Genomic DNA, 27122 nt, shown 5'->3' on the forward strand with positions numbered 1-27122 from the left:
TCTTATAACTTAACTAGAGGCCCAGTGCATGAATTCCTGCACTGGTGGGGTCAGGCCTGCCCACCCTGCGGGGGGTTGCGGGGGAGGGGGTGGGTGGGCGTGAGTGCACAGTTGGCAGGCCGGCCCTGCCCCCTGGTGGAACTCCTGTGGAACTCCCAGTCAAGGGGACAATTTGCATACAGTGGGGCCTTGACTTACGAGTGTCCCTACTAACGAGTTTTGAGCCTTCTCTTGGCCGAATTTTTGCTTTGAGTTGCGAGCTAAAATTTGGGTTACGAGCCAGCTTCAGATACCCCACCGCTAGTTGGCGCAGCGAACGAATGTCACAGTGAACGCCACAACATCAGCCCAGCATCACGCGTCTCGTTCACTTTTGGTTTGACATACGAGTAATTTGAGTTACGAGCTCCGTCATGGAACGAATTAAACTTGTAAGTCAAGGCCCCACTGTATTACCCTTTTATTATATAGGATTAGGATGTCATTTTGTAGTTAAGGCATTTTAACATTAAATATTCTTATCCCAAATTAAAGTAACCATTGATTGTCACTGGACATCAAACCTCTTTTAGGTTTTTGTGGTTCTTATGTCTTTAATTATGAATAACTACTACTCTAAGATCTGAAAGTAATGTTTATTTTAGATGATAAACCAAAAGATAGCATTTGATGAAACCATAAAAGATATAGGAAAATTGGGAGAAATTTTATTGGTTTTAGATGCACTGAAGTGGTAAGATGTCTATTGGGCACCATTCCAGATATAGGACAAACAGTGTTATACAAGACAAGCCCCTACCTGTAACTTAGGTCCCTACATTCCAGAGGAGCCTCAGGGCAGACAACACATGAACAGGTAAGAAAGTCAGGGTGGTTAAAGACAGCTGCTCTCCTTACGTGACATCGAGAGGGAGCCATGTGAGGATGGAGGAGAGGCTTCCATGCCGAGTTCCTCAGATGGCAATACGCCCGAGTGCAGGCAAAAGGGCAGAAGGACATGGCGATGGCTGCAGCAGAGAGAAAGGGATGCCAGGAGGAATACAGTGGATTAAGACTTTGTATGCCTAGTGGACCTTGACAAAATATATGAATTTTAGTCTAGTTGTAATGGGAAATAATTGGAGGATTATATGCAGGGAAATGATATTCTAGAAAAAGAGAGGAGAGTGAGAAAGAAGCTACTGTTTGAGAATAGGGGGGAAGCAGGGAGCCCAGGTAAGAGCCAACAGTGGTTTGAACAAAAAAACAATAAAGGCTTATTTAAAGAAATTAAGTGAATCTAAAAGTAGTATCAAAGGTCTGAATGGACCAGTCACAGAAAAAGAAATGCAGATTACATTTGAATGTCTTCACACAAAAGAAATGCAAATAAAACTATACTATAGTTTCTCTTCTATTGGGAGAAGACCCATAAACTTGGCATTGCATTCTTTGGTAAGGCTGTGAAGAAACAGTTGCCTTCATATATTGCAGGGAAATGCAAAATAGTTCCTCTCTATGAAGGGGACATTGGCATAATCTTACAACAATGTAGATGGATTCATTAAGAAATCCTATTTCAAGGAATTTATCCTGAAGACATACCCCATAAATATGAAACCACATATTCACAAAGTGTTTTTTTAAAAAAATATATTTTTATTGATTTCAGAGAGGAAGGAAGAGGGAGAGAGAGAGAGAGAAACGTCAGTGGTGAGAGAGAATCATTGATCAGCTGCCTCCTTCACACCCCCAACTGGGAATCAGGCCCACAACCCGGGCATGTGCCTTGATCAGAATCGAACCCAGGACCCTTTAGACCACAGGCCAACGCTCTATTCACTGAGCCAAACCAGCTAGGGCTTCACAAAGTTTTGGTGCATTATTTTTAAAAGAAAAATATTAGAAATAACTCATGTACAAAAGGGTCTGGTAAAGTAAGTAGTACATCCACACAGGAGAGACCTATGGAACTATAAAAAACAAAAGTAAGATCTCTCTTTACTGCTAAGTGGTAATCTCTAGGATACATTACATGGGAAAAAGGAAGGAGAGGATATAAGTAATCTATATGACAATCAGGGAAAATATTATTTGCTTATTTAAAAAAACCCACTGAGAAATTCTTGCTAATTGTGTGACTCTGTTATTCCTTTCCTTTTAGTGGGCAGCCAAAGCCCATATTTACTTAAGATGATGCTCAGGAATGGTTAGAGTAGAAACTTTATACATTTTCAATGCAATGCCAAACATTCTCATTTTGCTTTTGAGTTAATTTGTGAAAGCTTTGTTTTGTCATTTATTGTGATATACAAACACACACACACACACACACACACACACACACACACACACACACACTAGGGGCCCAGCGCACGAATTCGTGCACCTTGAAAGGAACTGTGGGCCGTGAGGCTGCGGTTGGCACAGGGGTGGGTCTCAGCCCATCCTCCCGCTGTGGCTCTTGGTCCTTTGTCTGCCAGCAGTCCCACTCCCACCATGGCCGCTCCCATGTGCTGATGGCGCCGGCCCCACTCACACTGGGCCCTGCTTGTACCCGCTGATGGCGCTGAGTGATTGGGATTGGGGCCAGGCGCCAGCAGCGGGTGTGAGCAGTGGCTCTGGCTCCGGCGCCGGCTGTGGGTACGAGCAGCCGGCTCTGGTGCCGGCAGAGGGTGTGAGAGGTGCCTGCCAGTCCTGATTGCCCCTCAGGAGCAGGAGGAGGTGGAGAAGCCCTTAGGGGAGATCGGGGCCAGCAGCTGCCGCTCGCACCTACTGATGGCGCCGAGCTATTGGGGTTGGCGCTGGGCACTGGCAGCGGGTGCGAGTGGTGACTCTGGCGCCGGCAATGGGACCACAGTGCATGGGAGCAAAGAATTTTCAGTAACTACCAGAAGCTCACCTTGATGACAGCGATGGGCACCCCGCCTTGGTCTGGCACCCCCTGCTCACATGCTCCACCATCCTGCCATGGCCAGCGCCCACCATGTTCTACCCTCTGCCACCTGCTGTGGATGCCTGCCATGTTCCATGTGCACCCCCTGGTTGTCAGCGCACATCATAGTGACCGGTTGCTCAGTAGTTCTGCTGTTCGGCCCATTTGCATATCTGTCTTTTATTATATACAACTAGAGGCCCGGTGCACAAAAATTTGTGCACTTGGCGGGGAGGGGGGGTCCTTCAGCCTGGCCTGTGCCCTCTCGCAGTCTGGGACCCCTCGGGAGATAACAACCTGCTGGCTTAGGCCTGCTCCTGGGTGGCAGAGGGCAGGCCCAATCCCTAGGTGCAGCCTCTGGTTGGGCTCAGAGCAGGGCCGATTGGGGAGTTGGGGCGCCACCCCCTGTCATGCACAGAGCAGGGCGGATCGGGAGGTTGCGATGCCACCCTCAGTCACGCTCAGGGTAGGGCCGATTGGGGGGTTGGGGCACTGCCTCCTGTCACACTCAAGGCAGGGTCGATGGGGAGGTTGCGGCGCCACCCCTGTCACGCACAGAGCAGGGCCAACCAGGGGGTTGGGGCGCTGCCCCCTGTCACGCACAGAGCAGGGCCCATCAGGGGGTTGGGGAGCTCCCCCCTGTCACGCACAGAGCAGGGCGGATCAGGGGGTTGGGGCGCCGCCCTCTATCACCCACAGAGCAGGGCCGATCGGGGTTGGGGCGCCGCCACTCTCACACTCAGGGCAGGGCCGATGGGGAGGTTATGGCTCTACCCCGTCACACACAGAGCAGGGCCCGTGGGGGGTGGGTTTGGGGCGCCGCACCCTGTCACACACAGAGCCGCAGAGCGATCAGGGGGATGGGGAGCTCCCCCCTATCAGGCACAGAGCAGGGCTGATCAGGGGGTTGGGGCGCCTTCCCCTGTCACGAACAGAGCAGGGCCGATAGGGAGGTTGTGGCCCTGCCCCCTGTCACACACAGAACTGCAGGGCGATCAGGGGGTTTGGGCGCTGCCCCCTGTCACACTGATCCCGGTGCCGGGAGGCCTCACAGCTCCGCTGATCCTGGTGCTGGGAGGCATATTACCCTTTTACTATATAGGACAGAGGCGTGGTGCACGGCCCGGGGCTGGCTGGTTTGCCTTGAAGGGTGTCCTGGATCAGGGTGGGGGTCCCCACTGGGATGCCTGGCCAGCCTGGGTGAGGGGATGATGGCTGTTTGCAGCTGGTCACACACCCTTCAGGGTGGGGGTCCCCACTGGGATGCCTGGCCAGTCTGGGTGAGGGGCTGAGGGCTGTTTTCAGGCTGGCAGGTGACTGAAGCTCCCAACTGCTCCTTTTTTTCTTTTCTTTTTTTTATTCTGGGCCAGCCAGAGGCCAGCAAGGCAGGTGGGGAACGTTGGTTTACTCTGTCACTGAAGCAAGCAAGCCTCATGTTAGCTTCAAGCTGCCTGGCTGCCGGCCGCCATCTTGGCTGGCAGTTAATTTGCATATCTCGCTGATTAGCCAATGGGAAGGGTAGCAGACGTATGCTAATTACCATGTTTCTCTTTTATTAGATAGGATAGGATTATATCAATTGTGCTTACATTTCATATGATTCTCACAATGGTTTTAGTATAGGAATTATATCCGTTTTTCATTTGAGAAGACAGGCTTTGAGTGGTATAAATTTGATTTGTCCAAGTTTTGAAAAATGATGCTTGCTAGAGCAGGAATGTTAATTCCAGATTCATGGCACATAGAAATAGAATTTATATATTGATATACCCAGCTTTGGGTATACTACCTTTTTTCTCACCCCCATTTTAAATTTTATTAAAGCAATTAAACTGTATGGTTAAAATAGTAACATTGCATAATGTGAAATGAAATTGAGGTAAATTGCAACTCAGAAATAAAGTCTGAGTCACTAAGCAAAGTGCTTTTTAGAAATACAAAAAAAAAAGGTGCATTTCTCTATATGAAGTGTCACATCTTAGTCACTAAAACATGGATTGATGATTATAACAAGGCAAGACTGAGAACCAAGGTAGAGGCAGCTAAATGAGTGGTTTACAAGCCAGAGTTAGGGTCATTAGAGGCTAAAAATTCAGAAGCAAGACTCAAGGAGTGGTAGACTGGGGGGCACAGGAGCATGCTATATGCACTTTTGTGAGTCAGGCCAGTTCAAGGCCATTGGGTAGGAATTACCTGACTGAGGTGAAAATGTGGACTCAAATAAAATCACCAGTGTATATGATCATTGTTAGAACCCAAATTTTGTGTTTGGGCCATGAAACTGATATAATGTATAGTAAATGCAGTGTGTAGTATAGGGATGATAGAGCACTTCAGTAAATGCAGGAAGCCTTAAGTAAACAGGTGTCAGCTGTTGGCCCAGAAATTGCTGACATTTCTATTTAATTGGAATATATTGACATCACAGTCTTTCTGAAATATGCTGCTTCTGTCAAATAAGTCCTTGGTCACCATCCTCATTTTGACAAGGAAAAATAATTTGACAGTTAACAATTGCATAACTTTAGTACTATTAGCCTTTAGTAATGCATTTTATTTTAAGGTTGCTTATGTCTTCATATTTTTAACATCTATGCAACTGAAATGGATCTTAGAATTGATAGAATCTTAGGTTAAAGGGAAAGCAGTATTCGATGTCAGTGGGGTTTTACATATTTCTTCCTCTTGGGAATATTTACATTGAGACCTTAGTTTAATGTTTTAAAGTCATACTTGCCCTACATCAACCTATTATGTTGTCAAATTAAGTTGGGATTTAAATAATACAAAAGTGGTACGTCTTTAGAATGCAATTTTAATCACAACCCCTAATCATGAGTCAACAATATTTCTTCTAAAACATTCTTAGAGCCCTAACGGGTTTGGCTCAGTGGATAAGCATCAGCCTGCTGACTGAAGGGTCCCAGGTTCCATTCTGGTCAAGGGCATGTACCTTAGTTGCAGGCACATCATTGGTACGGGGGTGTGCAGGAGGCAGCTGAAGGATATTTCTCTCTCATCGTTGTTTCTAACTCTCTATCCCTCCCCCTTCCTCTCTGTTAAAACTCAATAAAATATATTAAAAAAATAAAACATTCTTAGAGTTTTCTGAAGAAATAATTTTGGGAAGGATTCACATGTAAGATGCACAGTAATTTCCTGTGTGTGCATGTTGAGGGGGGCAATCATGATTTGCTTAATAGTTTTCAGTCTTACCTTTGTGATAGTGAAAACAGTGTAGTCTCGTTTATCATTCTCCTTAGGCTCCAGGGAAAACAGTGAATGGAGAGTACAGAAATACTGTGTGTGTATGAGTTTCTGTCTAATGGCTTAAATATCCATTCTATCAAATAGCGATGCAGTATTTGTCATTAGCAAAAAGTACAAGTTATATATAAAATGGTTTCAGGCTATAAGCAAAATACTTTATAAAAGTCTCATGCGAATTGACAACATTAGGTCTCTAATGGGTACAATACATACAGTACCAATACATATAAATGATAGGCAACTCACCAAAGTGGAAATAGCACTGTTAACTGTGGCCAAACTATAATCAAAGAAATGCAGATTAGAGAGACCATGAGATTCCTCATTCACATCACTAGGACTTTTTTTCACGTATCCAATGCTGGAGTAGGAGCTAAAACGGGTATGATTGGTGGCATTATACTCTAATATGCTGCCACCCTTTTTAGAAAGCAACTTTGTATTATATATTGAGCCATGAAAATGATCTAATCTTTTGGTCTAGTTATCTTATTTTGAAGATCTTTCCTACAGAGATTTAAAAAATTTGTTTTAAAAAACACCATATGTGTTATAAGAGTAGAACTTTGTAAGACTTAAACCCCAATAGGAGATTGGCTAAGTAAAGCCTGGGAATAACACTTTATGGGCCATTATGACATTAAACAGTAAATATGCTGCAATGAGGTAGAGATCGCTTGTAACACAATAGGAAATAAATTGAATACCGATTACAGCTTTCTTTAAAAACGAAGTACATATAAGAAAATCAACTAATAGTAATGGTTGTGAGTATATGGGTAATTTTTATATTTTTTAAGTTTCAATTTTTAAATTTATTTAAAATATTTAGGAATATTTCCCTCTAAACAATATGCTTATATTAATATATTGATTTTTTCAATATGGTTAATTTTATAGAAAAGGATATCGTCTTTTTCCCCCCCAATATTATTCTGTATTAGTTTCAGTTGTACAGCAAAGTGGTTAGTACCACTGCTTCAAAAATACCCAGCTGGCCCCATACAATACTATTGACTATATTCCCAATGCTGTAATCTACATTTCTGTGGCTATTTTGCAACTACCAATTTGTACTGCTTAATTCCTTCACCTTTTTTTAACCAGCCTTCCAACCTCAATTCCCTTTGACTGCTGTCAGTCTGTTCTCTGTATCTGAGTCTGTTTTTATTTTGTTTGTTTATTTTGTTGATTAGATTCTACATATAGATGAAATCATATGGTATTTGTCTTTCTCTGATTGGCTTATTTCACTTAGCATAATACCCTCTTTCCATCCATGCTGTCTCAAAAGGTAATATTTCCTTCCTTTTTGCAGCTAAATAGTATTCCATTGTGTAAATGTACCACAGCTTTTTTTATTCACTCATCCACTGATGGGGACTTGGGTTGCTTCCAAATGTTGGCTGTTTTAAGTAATGCTGCAATGAACATAGGGGTGCATATATTCTTTTGAATTAGTGTTTCGGGTTTCTTCAGATATATTACCAGAAGTGGAATCACTGGGTCATAAGCAGTGACATTTCTAATTTTTTGAGGAACCTCCATACTGTTTTCTATAGTGGTTGCACCCGTCTGCATTCCCACCAACAGTGCATGAGGTTTCTCTTTTTTCTATATCCTTCCCAATACTTGTTTGCTGATTTATTGATGATAGCCAGCCATCCTGACAGGTGTGAGGTTATATGGGTAATTTTTAAACAAAGCATTATGTTGGCTCTTACAAATTTTGGTTTATGATATATGTTAAAGGAATGAGCAAATGGCTTTTACCTGTTCCCACCTTCAGTGGGATCATCCATGCTGCTGATTAACCAGGTCTCTTTTAGTTGCAAGTTGAAGGAAATCTATTGCAAAATAGCTTAAATTTTTAAAAAAGTACTGGTTTGTATAACCAGAATTTACAGAATAAAAATCTTGATCCAGGAATTAAATTATTTTCTCAGAACTTGTCTCAGTTCTGCTCTCCTGTTGATCTCTACTGAAAAGGTTTCTTCCTCATGATGGAAAAGGGAGCATCACAACTCCAGTCCAGCTAAGGATCCTGAGTACAGCTCTGTATTTCTCTTTTGGTTTTTGGGAGGTCCCAGGCCAGCTGTGATTGGTTGGCCAGCCCTGGGGCATGAGCCCACTCTGGAACTCTCTGTGTAGGGTAGGGGGATTCCCATATTTTTTCTTTTTCTTTAAAAATAAATATATTTTATTGATTTTTTTACAGAGAGGAAGGGGGAGAGATAGAGAGTTAGAAACATCGATCAGAGAGAAACATCAGTCAGCTGTCTCCTGCACACCCCCTACTGGGGATATGCCTGCAATCCAGGTATATGCCCTTGAGCGGAATCGAACCTGGGACCTTTCAGTCTGCAGGCCAACGCTCTTATCCACTGAACCAAACCGGTTAGGGCTAAAATATATTTTTATTGATTTCAGAGGGGAAGGGAGAGGGAGAGATAGAAACATCCATGATGTGAGAGAATCATGGATCACCTGCCTCCTGCACGTCCCACATTAGGGACCTAGCCCGCAACCCGGGCATGTGCCCTGACTGGGAATCGAACCTGGGACCCTTCAGTCCAAGGGCCGACGCTCTATCCACCTAACCACACTGGTTAAGGCAGTCAGTCACTAAATTTAAAAACCTTTATCATGCCATAGGCACTGATACATAATGTGGCTACTTCTGCAAACATTTCTGCTTATTTTTTAGGTTCAGATGCAATATATTTGTTTTATTTTTGGTAGGAAATAGTCCTGAATCCTTTCAGAAGCCTGAGGTTAGAGGCAGCTGTGGAAGTCTCTGACTGTCACTTTGTCAACTGAATTAATTTATTTAAGTAGCTAACATTGTCTCATTTTTTAAATATGTGGGAAAAAGTCTTTAAAATAACTTTATGGGCTTTTTACATAAAAATGTTTAATAGAAGTTCCAGAAGCAGTTTAATAAACTTGAAGGAATTTCCTTAAAAAACAGAGCAGTTGGTTTAGCTCTATAAATTTCCAGTGCTGGCAGTACCAATAAAATGAATGGTTCAGATTCCTGTTAAACCAGGAAGTCCCAAATTATGTTTGTGCAAGATTATAACTGTATTACTTGGAGGGTAAAGGTATTCTAGTTAGATAAATTTGTGAAATGCTGTTAGACATTATTCATTATTGGACTGATTAGTTTTTAACATAGCAGTGTGCATTTTGATTCCCTAAGTGACAGTGTTAAAGTGTATTTAGATTTGACCACCAAACATCCTTTTAAAAAATAGAACCGTTATTATGTGGTTAGAGAAATAGTGCCTTAACCATTCCTCTGATCAGGATGTTGGTCCATTTTCTTATAAGATTGGTTAAGTGGTTTGAGTTGGACATTATTGAGTACTAGAGGGGATTTATTTTTTCTTTGTTTTAATGACAACTTTATTATTTTGTATGGTAGCAAACTTTGTTTAATGGAAATGTAGGTACTTTTTTTGTATTCTGGCTGAAATAGATTATCCCACCTTGGTGCAAGGTGGACTGCAGTCAGACTTAAACTTACATAGGTACAGCACAGTTTTTTTTACAAGCAGCCCTATGACCAGCTCCAGAAAGTATTCTTATTGAAGCCCAAAATATTATGTGGAATAGAAGGAAGAAGTAGAACTTTTTAGCTTTGGAAATCGAGGGCAAAACGTTTAAAATCACTTTTATGAAAGTATTAAAAATCACTATCATGAAAGTGTTCCTATTGATTAGAACATTGAACTTTTATGCTTTCCTTTTAAATCTGCCATGATGAATAGCCCCCAGATAAACCACAGCTAACTAAATAAGTTCATTTGTTGAATAAAGTTAGAACTAGCTTAAATGTCTAACGAATATTTGCCCAAAACAACTCACTTGGTTTTGGCATACTTAATATATTGGTTGGTATCTGACAGTAACTGGCCACAGCGTGATTTGCTTCTTGAGACTGTTCCTGGAATGTGCTGGTAATATCAGCATAAATGAGGGGACTATGTATTTTTAATCGATAAGTAGGAGGGAAGCACGTAAGATTCGTGTAAAAGTTGGATAAATTATTTAGGTGCAAGTTTTTAAAAAAGTCTAAGACATAGCCTGGTTTTATTCCAATGTATAAAATGATTCTATAGTTTTACATTTTTCCAGGAGAATTTTCATATTGTTGCCTTTACTAAAATTGGCTTGTTATCATTACTAACACTGTTAAAAGTGATTAATATTGATGTGTAGCTGTTTTTAAAATCATATGTTTTTCTATTCAACTAAATTAGCATGTCTTTTTCTCTTCTTTTTATACAGAGTTAGCTTTGGAATCAAACCCTTCTGACCATCCAAGGGCAAGCACAATTTTCTTGAATAAATCTCAAACGGATGGTAAGACAATATTTTTTTCCTCTGAGAAGTTTGAAACTGTTTTTGTTTTCGTATTAGAGAAAGTATTCAGTGAGAACTGGTAGCTATCTGTTTACACATTTTGCCACCTCTTTATCAACACAGTCAATTGGCCACATGATTTAGATGTGGCCTATTCCTCCAAACAGCTATGTCCTTTTCCCCTTGCTCCAAAGAGCATACGTTTTAAAGATGAGTGATAGGATTTAGGTCCCAGTTAGGTTTTCATTTTGAACAAATAAAAAAAATCAGTTTATATATGAAGATTGAATTTGTGATTTTTGCCCCACTTTATATAGTGCTAAACCAAATGATGCTATCTCACATCCAGATTCATGCTACTCAGAACTTTAAAGCTATTCAAAACTTTCTCATCATAATGTAATATTATGCCAAGGTACATAGCCCTCTAGGGTTGCCCAGAAGGTTAGTCTCATCAGCAAGGGTACATTTCCTATGGCCTGCTTGTTTTAGGATAACCAGAACTGTAGGATTTTAACACTCCTGCTTGCCTGATTATACTCCTTTATGTTATGTTAAATCTAGTTTACTTGCTTAAAAAGCCACACATGACCAGTTTTTCAGTTGACTACCACAGCAGAAGTACAGTAAGTGAGGTTTTTATTTTGTTTGAAGTGACGTAGCACAATAAAAAATGGGGGTTTCTAACCTGCCTTTTCATGGTGTATGTGTATTTTGCCTGTCTTGAGCCAATCATTTTTGGTTAGAATTGCTGTATTTCTTAATTTCTTCCAGAGCCTTGGGCGGCTCACATGAGAGAAAGTGGCAATAGTAAAGGGGAAAACTACCCCATGTCCCTCTCTTCAGTCCTAAGGAATGTGTGTCTATGATGCCCGTTCTACCATAAATGAGGAGTGTGGGAAACAACACTCTCTTTGGAGCTCTTGTTCTTCTGGCCTTTGTTAGAGCAAATTGATTTTGGGTGTTGTAGATATGTTCAGTTAGGTTAGCACACATTTTTAAATTTAAATTTAAATAGATTACTTCCCATTTGAGTCACGACATTTATTTTTTAGTATGGTATTTTAGTGGATTACCAATAACTGGTCCAGGATGCTTCTGGGAGTGCTGGTGCAAATAGGGGTTAGTGCTTGGCCAGAAACTGGTTCTTAGAGCTGCCACTGTTAGATCCTGGTGATTCAAGTAAGGTGGGAATAAGTGTAAAATTAGAACTACTACTGGGTAGTTGTTCAGATGTGTAACAAGTACCATTTATTAGCTAAGTTTTTCACCTGGCCTGATTTGCTCTGCCTTTTCTTCTGTACATGGAAAGTCTTTCATTTGTTCCTATTATAGAATATCTGTTAGGTCAAAAAGTAAAACTAAGTTTTTAGATTTACTTTGTGGAGCTCATCTTGCCAGGTGATTTAAATTATAATTTTTGTTAAAAATTATTTTTAAAATGGAATGGAATTTTGTATATTGGTAATCTGTCACATAATCAGCAACTTTTACTTTTCTATGGCATTTGTATCAGAATTGATCAGTTAATTTTTTTTTTTTATTCTTAGTGCGAGAAAAGAAGAAGAACAACTATGTAAACCATGTAAGTAAACAGTTGAAAAGTTAAGTAAGAAACTAACAGTTTGAAGTAAAAATTGTGATGATTCCTAGAAAATATAATGGACCCAGTACCGTTAGTATGGACATCTCTTTGTAGATTTTATAAATCTCTTTTGTTTTCATAATTATCAAATATGTATTCAGGAAGTCTTCAGGTTAGTAATTCTCATTTTTAAAGGGTTCTGACATTTAAGTTTTAATAACATGGTTGTGGTTTAAAGATATACCTTATAATTTTTTGGCCTTAATTTTTAAATCTTATTTTTTTTAAAAAGTAACAAAAGTATAATAGCTAAGTTAATTTTTAGCACTATTTATTGACTTCCTGTCATAGCAGGTGAAACATAGCTTTCTCTACCATGATCTTATTTCCCTCCCTTTGTTCCCTCAGCATGTTACACGGTATTTATTAAAGAATCAGTGTTTACATTATTATGACTATAAAAATATTTTTTACTGTTGAGCCTTATAGTTCTCTGGCTGTGCCACTTCCTTGAATACCCTTCATTCTTTTTCTCCAGTATAACTGAAATCTAGGCACTTCTATACTTTTTCAGGATAATCTAATGCCCCTCTTCCTAGCCAAGATTTTACATAGCCAGATGCAGTAAGTAGGCTGGATTCCCTGCTGCAAAGAAAGAACAAAACAAAACAACACAGCCACCACCACACACACATTTTCTGTAGCAGTTTGACAAAGGTGACCATCAGACAGAAATACTACATTTATGCTACATTAACTTAATACTTATTCATTTCTCTGTGGAATTAGTTTCCTGATTATATTCTCTTGCCTGTTTTCTAACAACAATTTTCCCTCCAAATGTTGTGACATTTGTCACCTGCCTATCAAAAATACTTTCCATCTGTTTTATTTTATTTTTTTTGGAAACAACATTCCTTAACTTTTATCATCCCACTCTAGTATAAACTGGTTTTCCCTAGACCTGGTCTGTGCCTGTTTTCCTGGCATATCTCCTTGAAGTGATCTGAGATCTCACATAACTGCTGTCTTGTGTTGGATCCACTATGTCCTCGATTCTATGTTCCCTCTGTCTTGTTATACTCCCTTGTTTCATTGGAGCACATTTCCCTTGGAAAGAGTACATAGGCAGAAGTTTTTAGAGATCTGGCCTTTCTGAAATGCCTCCTATTTGAAGTATAGAAGTCTAGGTTGCAACTAATTTTTGCAGTTCCAAACCATTTCTACTGTTTTCTTATTTGCGGAGTTGCTCTTAAATCTGTTGACATGATGTGATACATTGTATATTACAGTTTTAATCATTTCCCCCCATCCTTTTGGAAGCTTTTAGTACCTTCTGTTCCTGGAATTTTGAAATTTCATGGTATGGTTTAGTATGTTCCTTTTCATTTTTTTGTGTGGCCACTAAGCCTGCAGATCTTCACTTATGGCAGTGAATTTAAAAATATATGTATTTTCTGTATTTATTTTTTCTAGTATTTGTATTACTCAGAAGTTGGAACTCTTAGACCAGTATTCCTGCATGAATTTCTAACTCCCCCCCCCTCTTATTTTTCCATTTCTTCTTGTTCTACTTCCTAGATATTTGTTTGACTTTATGCTCCAACCTTTCTATTGAATTCTTTGTTTTGTCTATCTTTTTAATTTATTGTGTTCTCTTATATTCTGTCACTTTTTTTTTATAGCATTAGTTTTTCCACCATTGCAATTTTTTTGGCTTTCTGAGGTTAAGAATTTTTTTTTTTAATGTTTTCATTTTGTCACTCCCATTAATTTCCTTCTTCCTGTTTCAGTCTCTCTTGCTTGTTGGCTTTCCTCAGATGTGTGGTGGTCCCTGGCTGTATTTTAAGATGTAATTGGAAGCACCAGGAGTGAGCAGGACTTTTGTTAACTGATAGTCCTCATTGCAGGATTTTGGGATCAAGCCTCTGAATTTGGAACCGGCCTTTGGTTCTGTCAGATAAACTGGCATTCTTATTCTTGTCCCAGCCACAGTCTGGCACCAAGTTTGTGCTGCTTCTGTTCTGCCATATCAGTTACCACTCCTTTATCTAGTCCTCAGCTTTCAAACATTAAAAATTACATGCTTTTTTCTCCTATACTGTGTATAACTTTTTTTATGCCTTTAATTCTAATGAGATATCTCTGAAAGGAAGGGGAGAGGAAATATGTAGATTTGTGGTCAGTCCATCATGTTTAACTTAGCTTTACACTTTAAATATAAGTTCTAGCATGGCCGGTATGAGTCAGTGGTTGAGTGTCGACCCATGAACCAGAAGGTTACCAGTTTAGTTCCCTGCCAGGGCACATGCCTGGGTTGTGGGTTTGATCCCCAGTAAGGGGTGTGCAGGAGACAGCCGATTGATGTTTTCTCCTCATTAATGTTTCTACCTCTCTACCCTCTCACTTCCTTTCCTTTCTTGCTAAAAAAAAAAAAAAAACGAAAAAGAAAAATCATTAAAAACATTAAAAAAAATAAATATAGGTTCTAAGTTTAAAGTTAAAGTTTTAATTCAATGATATTAATTCAGAGAATATTTTTGGCTATACCTATAATTAGCATACTACACTTTTCTACTAAAGCCTTAATTAAGAATTCTATTTAAACCATGTACCCTGCCATATTGTCCCATTTATATGCAACATAGATGGAGCAGTTTTCATTAATGCAGAAAGTATTAGAAATTTTAAGTTAATTAAAAGTCCTTAATTCTTAATATTCCCAACTTGTGAAAAAGTAGAAAAAAGTAAGTGGGTTTATTTTTTAATGGGTTAAGATGAGGCAGTGAGCACAATGGGTGGAAGCAGAATTTCAACAGGTACTTGATCTTTAATAGTAGGGTTTGGATTGTGACTTATTAGACTTCTAGGTATGATTATTTTTCTAGTCTTTGCCATTGAACCGTAGTCTACTTAGCAAGCCCTTCACTTTCTTGTAAAGATTGTCAAAGTCCATCTATTCTGTCATTAGTGTTAAATGAAGATAAAGTATGACTCTTTGTCCCTGTCTATCCTAGTGACTAACTTTAATAATACCTATCAACACTAAATTGTCAGTAGTGTTTCGGCTGTTTTAATTTTCTTTTTTTTTTTTTGTATTTGCATTTTTTTTATGCTTGTCAGTGTAGTGTATTTGAGGTTGTAGGCCAGCAACAGTAAGGCTTTAACTATAAAGGACATTTGTCTTAAGTTTTCAAGCAAGATAAGGGGAAAGGAACCTGCTGGTGCTAATGTATCCAGGCTTTGCTCAGAAGCTTAATTCTGCCACCCTGTAGTGAATACTAGATACTTGATCCTGAAAGTTTGAATAGTTGGGAGTAGGCCTGGAGTGATGAGCAAGTGTTGAATGTTTCTTTGGCTGGATCTATCCAGTATACTATAAGTTGCTAATTTACTAAATGAACCCCTGTGAGGCTATAAGCCCATGTCTAATTATGAATATTAAATGTGTTAGCACTAATATTTCCAAAGAGAAACCAATATGCATTTATAAAAGAAAAAAATTTAAATAGAGAAAAGGGGAGCAAATATCACCCAAAGCTTTACCAACTCATCTGTATTTTGGTGCATTTTCCCCCTGTTTTTCATACTTCCCCAATGTATAAGTTTTAGTCATAGTTAGACTTTGTTATGGTGTATTATATGCCACATTACATCTTAATATTAGTGACCTTAAAAGATAACCTTTCATTTAGAATAAAAGTATTTGAATGAATTTTCATGTTTCATGCTGTATTTGTTTTTTGAGATCCCAAAAGTAAATTACATTAACTGCATAGCTTAAGTAACAGAGTTTTAGCTATAGTTAAAGCATTTCTAGTTTCAAGGAGAATTTGTCCCTCCAAATATTACTTTTCAAAAATGCACTCTCTGGAACTTTTGGTTAATAAGGAATAAGTGGCTTTGCAGTGAAACATCTGAAACAAGTGAAATGGTGTTTTATATAATATATAGATATTTCTGATTATTGGCTATTGGCAATTTTTAAATGTTCTGTATTTTAACTAGATTTTGTCCCTACCCCATATTTTGAGTATTTGTGGGGCATACTGATGGGAAAGTATGGCAGCATGATAAAAACTATTTTATATTGATACAAGGAAGGAAGGCTCATCTGAATTAGTTTTTTTTAAATACAATAAAACCAAGCATATTAAAATTGTTGCTATTCTGTAATATTAAAGAATGCTACTTTTACTTTCAGCTATTTACAGTGATTGGGATTAGTTATTGGCCTTTAAGGAAGAGAATTGTCCTAACATAGTTTAGGCTATTTCAGTATTTGATTATTGCTGTATTATTGGGCTTTTTATAAATCAATGGATAGTTCTAAAATAAATGGATACTTCTAAAGTGTTTTGAAGATAGATTATTCTCTAGAGGGCCTCAAAAAGTTCATTGTCACCTCTCCAATACCACGGCAGATAAATTCTAATTTGTATTTGTAGTTAAGATTTACCTTCCAGTTGTAATTAATTTCAAATAATTTTTCAAACACTAGTTGAACTTCTGATTTGTCTCAGATTCTGGAGGTAGGAGAAGAGACGAGTCCTCCCTTCCCTAGAGAAGTTTCCTTTTTAATGAGGGGGATTCCCTGTAAGCAGTTCATGGAATATAAGAAGAATCTTAATGCTTGTTTGACATTTTAACCAAGGAAAAAACACACTTTTATAGGTTTAACTTACTGTGACATTTTCTTCTATTTCCCTTCCCCTTCAGGTATCTCCAGGGCACCTTACTAAAAAATATAGCTCATGCTCAACTATATTTCTAGATGACAGCACAGTCAGCCAGCCTAATCTTAGAACCACAGTACAATGGTGAGTACAACTAGGTTGCCAAGGGCTGAGTGACAGACCCCGTTATGCTAAAAGCATCCTAGCCACACATAATTTCAGTCATTTGATTGTCCTTTTTAGTGACCAGGTTAAGCAACTGATGCCAACTATATATTGATTTCAAGGACCTAAATATGAATTTTCAATTTTTATTTTAACCTTAGAGTGCATGGAAGAAAGGAAGGCCAGTTAGCAAATAAGAAATCCCAGAAAAATTACTTATCTTTACTTGATAACATTTCTGTTGTTAAGACATTATTGAACATAATGAAAAGGAGAGGTGCTTTTTATTGGATGTTTCTAGGAAAAAAAATATTTCTTTATGAGACATAGACCTAAAACAATGAATACTACTTTGGAAGCTACTCTTGGAAGGAGGAACAGTTTGTCCCCTACTGGCACCAGAGTGTATGTGCATTTAAATTTAGTTGGATTTTGTCAGATTTTCCCCATTACACATTTTTCCCTCTGCGCTATTTCTGTATAAAAATTCACTTCTCCTTTCTATCCCCCAAAGAGGGAGAAATGCATGAAATCAGTATATATATCTCCAAGACCCTAAATCAATCCATGTATAAGAAAAATCACAACAGAAAAAAAATGATAAAGGTGAAGTTTTGGAAACATAGCCATTGTCAGGTTTATACTTAAGCAAACATGAACAGCATGTCTTGATGATGAAAACTACTCATGTATTTCTGGGAGCACCACATAGTCCACAATTGGTGGAGATGCACTTTAAAAATACCCTAATATGAACCTTTCAAGCATTTTTAAAAGGGAACTAAACCAAAACAGGATGTAGAGCTTCCTGACTCCCCACTGGAGCTGTCCAAGGAATATAATCAAAGTCTCCTTGGAATATGAGTGTTTATTTTCCAGAACACAGTTTGGGACATGCTGTCTGAAAATATTGATATCCTCATCCCTAATTTTATTTTTCAGTCTTAAAAACGTAATTAGCTCATAAATTTAATTTTGCTTCTAATGTACCAGCTTCTTTGCTAATTAAATTATCAGTACTTTTGCTTTAATTAAAACTAGCAATTTCACAATCATAATAATAGAACTTCTCTTACTTATAACAATAGTTGAGATCAAATTGTGTTTTGGCAAAAATGGAGCCTCATCTCTCTCTAAAGTCCTGAGCTTTGGCACCTATTGAGTAATCACTGAATATTTTTATTCAGCCATGGCACTAAACCATGAGTAAGAAACACTCGACGTTGGCTGCATTCTGCAGATTCTTTTGAATTCAAAAGATTCTGATGTTACAGCATATAAAGATTAACCTTGCTCAGACAAATAGGTTTCATACTTATTTCTCCAAATTAGTGTAATTTTTGAAAGTACTGTAAGTTTTCATTTGATCTCATTAAGTTTTGAAAATGATCATTCAGTACATTCACTATTGGTGAAATAAAGGTTGAGAAAATTAATAGAGCTACTTGACTTTTAGGGATGATTTTGAAAAATGTTTATCATGGGATAGTAGTACATTGTTCTCAATGGGGTGGGTGAGCCTTATTAGAATCACTTATGGAACTTTTTTCCAAAATATGTCTCTAAATCATGCATCTCCCCCCACTCCCTCAACACACACTCTCACTCTCCATAAGCCTTTTGATAAGCTGAGGAAGGCTGTGAGGCATGACTATATGAACAGAAGCATCCAGGGTGATTCTGATCATTTTATTTTATTTTTTCCATCACTGTTTATCTCCTCTAGGCCCTCTTCCCCCTCCTCCCATTCCCCTTCACCCTGTAATCAGTAGGATATTTGGCATGATTATATGAGCAAAAGTATCCAGGGTGATTCTGATCTTAACCCTGATTCACGTGTTCCCAAACTTTGCTGCACATTGCAATCACCGGGGAGCTTTAAAAAGAATCCCAAGCCGTTTAAATCAGAACATCTAGAGGTGGAAACAGGCAGTTTTTAAGGCTCCTCAGATGATCCCAGTGTACAGCTAAGCTTGGGAACCACTGCCTGGTTGGCCTGTAGGGGAAAGAGAACTGCTTCTAGTTATTGGTGGGACCTTGAGCAAGTCTGTTGTAAGCCTTGGTTCCCTTCTGTAAAATGGTTCATTGAATTAAATGTTATCTAAGGTTCAGTGGTCATTTTCAGCTTTGAAATTTTATGCTTTGAATTCTCTGATTTTCAAATCAATTTGAAGATGAAACTGAAGCACTATAGAAGTATCCATCTTTGATGCTAACAATAGTATGAGCCTTTTTTTACAAGTGCTAATATTATATAGATCTAGTTATAAAGTTCAGATTTGCCTTCCCTCAATTATTTTGAGCTTCATTTTAGACACTTGAGGACAAAGAGGAAAAGCATATAACTTAACCAAGAAAACCCCTTTGGTGTGTAGTACACAATATCTTTGAATAGCATACAGTTATTCAGTTAGGAATACAATAACTTACACAGTATCTGAGGATTTACACCTGCTCATTAATATTTCATTTAGGCTACCTTGGTAGTAGCTTATTAAATGTTACACTGTAGTATTATGCTGCATTGTTAGCACTGCTTATTTCAGGATAGACTGTTTACTTTGTGGGTTCTTATATTTGCTCTTAAGATTTTATTTGATGTAGAGCACTTTATTTGCCTTTACAGAAATGATGGAAATGGGGGGGGGGGGGGGGGAATAGTGAACTAAATAAACTGAAATGCCGAGCCTAACAACCTTCTTTAAAAAGCACAAAAACTACTGTATAGCTTAAATTGAAGCATGTGCACAAATATAACTTGTACAGAATGAAAGGTTCTATGGGTGAAAGGGCAAATGATGGGAAATATGTAATAACTTATATATTATAATAATCAACCCAAACATGTCTTCTAACAGCATATTACTTCGCATTTTGGTTTTCCTATTTTTGCTAAAAGCCAAAGAACTAAAACAAGGGGGAAAGTACCCATATGGATACTGTTCTGAATGAGGATTTCAAGGCCACTGGACATCTGGGAAGGTCTTCCCCTACTCTAACCCCTTTTTAAAAATGTGTTCATACCTAACATATTAAAATTACAATTGTTACAATTTTTTTTCCTCCACAGTGTGACGTTAGCAATATATTACCACATAAAGAACAGGTGAGTTTAAAAACCTGTCTTGTTATTCTAGCAGTAAATTTACAAGCTATCAAATTTAGTGTTAGGAAATAACTATAGACATTATTGGAGTGAACTGTAGAGTGCTTTTAGTACATTATTGAAGTGAATCATTTGTTTTTGTCTTAGGACTCTTAACGCTTAAGTTATTGTCCCAAAGAGTATTTGCTTGTATTAGAAATTAAAATTGAGAATTTAAAAATAAGTCCATTGTATGTTTAAACAGGATTTTTATAGCACTCTTGAAATTTTGAACGAGATAATTTTTGTGCATTAGAGGATATTTAGCAGCATCCCTGGCCTCTCTATGCCTTCTGCTCAATAGTTACCAATAACAGCCTCTCCTCAGTCCACATTGTGACAACAGAAAAATCTCTCCAACCATGACCAAATGTCCCCTGGGGGACAAAATCACCCTTGATTGAAGACCATAGTATTAACATAATTATTTTTCACAACAAAAAAATGAGTGGAAAGGGTGTCATTTATTTACGTTTTTGCAAATCTATTTACTGTCTGGCTTACTATAAGACAGATGATTTTCATGTATGCTCTGTCTTCAATCATTTACAATTACTTCATTTGTTTTGAAAAACCAACATGAAGAAGACCCAGTCTCATGTAGTTATATAGGTACAAAATTGTGTATTTCTAAAGCCTTCAAATAATTGTGGGTATTCTTTGATACCATGCCAAAAGTCCATAAGTGCTGGACTAATTCCATTAGTTACAATGGAATTTAAAATCATATCCACAAACTTATAGTAGGTAATTTGTTAAATTAATACCCATTGATCTATCTTGTATGTCTAATGAATGTTTTATTTGTACATGATTTTATTATAATATTATGTATTGGTCATTTGGAAAGTATTGGTTCACATTCTTTATAAAGTGGCAAAAGCTCACTTTTGTTAGTATCACCACCAATCGTAAGTATTGAAAAGCTGTCAAACTCACAAAAGAAGGTACATATTTTCCCAAATTCTGACTTTTAGCCTGAGAGCTTGAATTGTGTCATTGGCAACAAACATACAAATTATTTTCCTTGAAGTGCCAGGCTCATTTTTTGTTTTTGAGAGAATGACAGTTGTACTATCAAATAAAGATGTTATTCTATGGGAAAAAAAAAAAAAAGGCTTCTTCAGCTCACAACTAAGTCAGAAGTGCTTTTCCTTAACACAACCACATTTTAGAATGCAAAAGTGCTTAATGCATACTTTCCATTTATTCAAAATATAAGGAGAATGATCAAAGTTTAATAACACTATAAATTTCTACTGCTTTATCAAGGATGTTCTTAAGCAAAGCAGTTTTTTTTCAACTGCAAATGGCAGTGAAGGATAGAATGACTACTAGTATAGTGTGGTTCCACTTCCTTGATTCATGCTCAGAAATCAGTTTTACTCACTTTTGCTTTTATACAATCACTAGAGGCCTGGTGCACGGATTCGTGCACATTGAAAGGAAATTAATCAGAAGGTGGCTGGTGGGGCGGGACTGGGCAAGATGGCTGGACACGCCCTGGAGCCAACCTGCCACGGTCCCTCCCTGGCTGGCTGCACCTGGGGTGGCACCGGGGCTCAAAGGGCGTCTGTAGTCTGCGGAGTGAGCAGGGTCCCTCCAGCAGGTGGGGTCCCTCGACCTGGCCTGCGGCGATCGGACTAAAACCGGCAGTCTGACATCCTCCAAGGGGCCTGGAGTGTGAGAGGGTACTCTGCAAAGTTGCTGTCATTCGGCAGCTCCTGCATAGAGCGTCTGCTCCCTGGTGGTCGGCATGTCATAGCTACCGGCTGGTTGCTCAGCTTTTTATATATATAGATAGAAGATTGCAAATGTCAGAAAAAAGGCAGGCACTGCCTTAATATTCCTATAAAAACGGTTTTGGCCCTGACCAGTTTGGCTCAGTGGATAGAGCGTCGGCCTGTGGACTGAAGAGTCCCAGGTTCGATTCCGGTCAAGGGCACGTACCTTGGTTGCTGGCACATCCCCAGTAGGGGGTGTGCAGGAGGCAGCTGATCGATGTTTCTCTCTCATCAATGTTTCTAACTCTCTATCCCTCTCCCTTCCTCTCTGTAAAAAATCAATAAAATATATTTTTAAAAAAACCAAACGGTTTTGACCTCATGGGCTTCCTGAGGAGGAAGGGTTCTAGGGGAACCCCAGAGGCCTACAGAATATACTTGGAGCACCACTCTTTAAATGAGCAGAGTGTATTAGTGTGGTGAACATTTAAATCAAAAGACTAAGTCACTTTTAAAATAAAAAGGCAAATTTTTAACTTAAACTATTTAAGAGACAAGAAATACATAATAACAATCCTATATAATAAAAGCCTAATATGCGAAGTGTCCGACCATTGGTTCGACCGTTCAGCCAGTCAGTCGTTATGATGCGTACTGACCACCAGGGGGCAGATGCTCTGACAGGTAGGTTAGCTTGCTGCTGGGGGTCTAGCTGATTGGGACTGGGTGAGACAGGATGGACACGCCCTGGAGCCCTCCTGTGCTCCCTCCCTGACCCCCATCATGCACCAGTAGGGTCCCTTGGCCTGGCCTGCACCCTCTCGCAATCCCCGACCCCTCGGGGGATGTCAGAGAGCTGGTTTCGGCCTGATCCCCGCAGGCCAGCAGGGCGGCACTGGGACTTGGCAAGATGGCCATGCACGCCCTGGAGCCAACCTCCCGTGGTCCCTCCCTGGCTGGCCGCACCTGGGGTGGCGCTGGGGCTGGAAGGATGTCTGTGTTTAAGAAACTAGTAAGAGAAAAAGAACGGGAAAAACATGACTCTCATATTCACATGAATTAAAATTCTAAGGACGGCATTGTCTACTACTACCGCATTATAAAATGTTTGTGTGTGTTCCACTGTGAGGTCAGAGGAGTGCAAATGTGTTTGGTTCACTAGCATTGCCGTTAGGGAGGGTCAATGCTTATTAAGGCAACTCTAGCTGGCCATCATAGAAATGATTTCACAGAATTTGATATGCTGAGTAAAGAGATCAGGAAACCCTCTTACCAAATCCAAGAGAAGAATTTGTAAAACTGCTTTTTGAAGGTTAAGCTTCTCTCTCTACCCGTCTCTACTCCCAGCAGTTGTGTTGCTAAGATATTATCAATTTCTGAATTAGTTTTAAAAAAACATATTCTTATTTTTTAGAGATGCAAATAGATCCTTGGATATTTTTGATGAGAGATCACATCCACTCACAGTAAGTCAGTTTTATATTGAAGTTGTATTTTTCTCTCATACAGTTGTGTTTATTTCATGCTGATTTGCTTTGAAATTAATAACTAAAAGAAAATTACTCCCAGGTTGAAGTCAAAGTCATCTTCTTTTAAATCCTTTTCCCCACCCCATGTTGTATCTAATTACTTTACAAAAGAAGTGTTTTATAAGGGATATGTCAGTAAGAACTGAGTTGCAGCTTTGTATAATTAGTGAGCTAAGATAAGTAAATGGATCCAAAAAATCCCAAAGTGTATCTTTGTAAAAGATAATTTTCAGTAGCATCAAACAATATAAATATTTGTAAATAAACTTAATAGAGATGTTAACATCTCTATGAAGAAAATTAACTATTTAAATTTTAAGTTAATTAAAAAGACAAATACTTTCAAATTCACTACTTCAGATGCTCTGTAGCAGTGTGTGGCTGGTGATTACTGTGTAAGGCAGTACAACCTTAGACCTGGTGGTTACAGGAAACAAAAATATTTTCAGAGGTGATTGCAGAGAAGCATGACATGGTGATCAAGACTTTTGAGCTTAAAAATAACTTACATTTAAATAAAATTCTGTAGCAGGAAGGTAGAAGGAAAACAAATTATCTGAGGTTGTGCCTATATTTTTCTTTAATGAATGGTGGTGGTGAGTATTGAATCACTATTATTTTTTAAGATCCCATTGTTTATATATAAATGACTAAAATATGTCATGCCCTAGCTGGTTTGGCTCAGTTTAATAGAGTGTTGGCCAGCGAACTGAAGGGTCCTGGGTTCAAGTGTGGTCAAGGGCACATGCCCGGGTTGTAAGCTTGATCCCCAGTTGGGGGCATGCAGGAAGCAAACCGATCAATGATTCTCTCACATCATTGATGTTTCTATCTCTCTCTCCCTCTCCCATCCTCTCTGAAATCAATAAAAATATATTTTAAAAAATTTTTAAAAAGACATGTCACCCAATAAAAATGTTATTTTAAGGGACATGTGGGCACAAGTAGAAGACTGCTATCATAAGAGCACGTAGGTATTTTTCTTCCCTGGATACTTATATTGCATTTTTTCTCTCCTTTTCAGCGAGAAACAGTTCCGGAGGAATATTTTAGGCATGATCCTGAACACAAATTTATTTACAGATTTGTTCGGACCCTCTTCAGTGCTGCACAGCTAACAGCTGAATGTGCGATAGTGACTTTGGTAAGATAGTTTTTCTTTCAGAAAGCATCTTTTCTGTCTTGTACACAGGGTATGGTTCTGTTTTTGAAATAAAAATAGGTTCCTGAAATGATCATTAAGACTTTATTAAGAGAAACCTATCAAAGGAAGTAAAATACACAAATTCAAGCTAAGTAATCATGATTTAAAATGTTGTTATTGCTTTTCTCATCACAAACAATTGCTATTGAAAGCAGCAGGAGAAATTTCTGTTTTTGCTCTCCACACCTCAGGAGACACACGCACATGCAGTGCACACATACAAGGTGTGCTGGTGGGGTAGGATGGGGCAATACAAACCATCTGGTCCCAAGCAGAGACTGAATCAGTGTAGGTCTAACTTGAGTCCTAGGTTGTATTCCCCAGGCAGTTCTAATATGTCCTGCTTGAAAATGATAGCTTTAAATTCTCTGTTCCTTGGATGATGGGTGTTAATCTATCCCTGCTGTCCTCTTGTGCCTGCCTTTGAAGTCGCCCAGGATTATAGTGCCAGTTGTACCTGAAAAGGCTTTGCTAGTTGCCTGCTAAGCTATAGCTATGTGAGGACCTGGGTGTCATCCATACAAAATTCCTATGGTAAGATTTTATCATTTGGAGTAAGTCCTATTCTATTGAGAAGTGGTTAGAATTATATTACCCCTTCCTACAGCAAACCTAAAGGGAAAAGTCAACATCATGGTCTGGAAGGAAAGGATACTGAGGTCAAGGCCTCTTCCTTTAGTACCCTGTTAAAATTTTAGTGAGGCACTGGTTCAGACACAAGCCTCTTCGTGGAGCTATCAACTGTTTGGAGTGCATAGCACGTGCTGGAGAATGGCAGGAGCGGTGCTTCCATGTAGAGAGCTAGGTAACACAGGAAGGGGAGCATCAGGGCTGGAAGAGGGGGGCAGTTCTTTTTAGACACATTAAGCTAGATGTACCTGTGAGACAGCAGGTGGCAGTGTCTGGTGATCATTGGAATATAAGGAATTAGTGCATGAATCTGAGCTATAGGTAGGGAATCGAGAGTAACTGTCCAAATGCAGAGAAAGCATTAGCAGACAGAGTATTCTTCAGAAAGGTAAATGTGGGAACAGTGTTCTGCAGACATGGGATGGGATGGACTTCACTGATAGAAGAGTTAGCTTCAGTGAGAAGGGAAATGTCACTTCCACTGACACAGGAGGGCAAGTGGTGTGAATGAATGAATAATGGCACTTCAAAGTCTGCCAGTAAAGATGACAGGAAGTTGAGAGAATGCCAGTGTTGTATAAGTGCCTCTGATACTTTCTATAAAGTAGAATTGAACCTTGCAAGGAGATTCATTCTTAGAGTGCTGAGTTTTGGGGAATAAGTGCAGAATTTCACTAAGAACATATGTTCAATAACCATTTGTTTTTGAAAACACAGTTGAGTTTGGAGAACATTGGCAAATCTGAGCTGTCAATCTGATAACTTTCAGACAGTAAACATACTCTTCTTTTTTTATTATTGATTTTTTACAGAGAAGAATGGAGAGGGATAGAGAGTTAGAAACATCGATGGGAGAGAAACATCAATCAGCTGCCTCTTGCACACTTCCTATTGGGGATGTGCCTGCAGCCAAGGTACATGCCCATGACCGGAATCGAACCTGGGACCTTCCAGTCTGCAGGCCGACGCTCTATCCACTGAGCCAAACCAGTTAGGGCTAAACATACTCTCTAAAATTGGACTTTTTTCTTTTTGTCAAATAGCATAGTATATACTCTTCTGCAAAGCAACCTTTGAGGTAACAACAAATCACAGCTTACCTCTATAATCTTTACTCAGCCGTTAACTTCTCTGAGTTCTCTGTAGAATAGACATTTAATGCATATAAAAGAAATCTCACAAGCTACCTGGCAGGTTTAGGAGTACCAGGGATACAGAGGCTGGCAGCTCTGTTACCACCTAGAATCCAACAGAATTGACACTAAGTTTCAGATTATGTAAGAAAGAGATGAATTTCATAAAAGGATCATGGAGATGTGAGCATTGGGGGGATATGAGAAGGACTGTCCTTTGTATGCATGTGTGTTCCTTATAAAAGGCACTAAAACGGGAAGACCTGACAGTTGTACAGTCCAGTCTTAAGCACACCTGCTTGTACTCCCTGTCCTGCTGCACCACACAGCAGCCACTGGGAGGCTCCATTGACCCAGTTTTTATTTTCAGCCTGTATTACAAAAGGACTAGTTTCTGTGAAAAGAAGATAGAAATATGCTCAGTATTATTAGGAATTTACATGTTCAAGTATTTTGAAAATCACCATATTACTACCAGCAGGTATGAAATAATGTATGTGGTAGGCATTCCAGTATTTATTGAGCAACTTGAATCTACACTGGGCCTATATATGCTGTCCTTTTCAAGTGGAGAGGTAATATACAATGCATTTCTTTAGGAGGACCTTTGCTAAGATGTACATTCATTCCTGTGACCAAAAATTGAGCTGGAAATTTACATGGGCAAAGTAGGCAACAGAAGTATCTGATTTGCAACTGTGACGTGGCTTCTGGCTTTGGCTGGCCAAGCAGGTTCTGTAGAACCTAAGAATAAAAGACATGTTAAAAAATAGATGAAA

General features: G+C 39.0%; 1 protein-coding gene across 2 annotated transcripts in view; it reads left to right on the forward strand.

The window, feature by feature from the left end:
- Positions 1-27122, forward strand: part of CCNYL1 (cyclin Y like 1) — a gene marked incomplete at its 5' end in the record, with an annotated part of 39355 nt that overhangs the window by 3952 nt on the left and 8281 nt on the right. Inside the window, 6 exons of one of the 2 annotated variants that reach the window (XM_081095492.1) lie at positions 10478-10552; positions 12103-12137; positions 16857-16957; positions 20049-20084; positions 23262-23313; positions 24401-24520. In XM_081095492.1, coding sequence (XP_080951618.1) covers positions 10478-10552; positions 12103-12137; positions 16857-16957; positions 20049-20084; positions 23262-23313; positions 24401-24520 — 419 coding nt within the window. The remainder of the gene's footprint in view (positions 1-10477; positions 10553-12102; positions 12138-16856; positions 16958-20048; positions 20085-23261; positions 23314-24400; positions 24521-27122) is intronic. The other variant, XM_081095493.1, reaches the window with a different exon arrangement.

This window comes from Myotis nattereri (genome assembly GCF_964212035.1).
Source record: "Myotis nattereri genome assembly, chromosome: 7".
Taxonomy (NCBI): domain Eukaryota; kingdom Metazoa; phylum Chordata; class Mammalia; order Chiroptera; family Vespertilionidae; genus Myotis; species Myotis nattereri.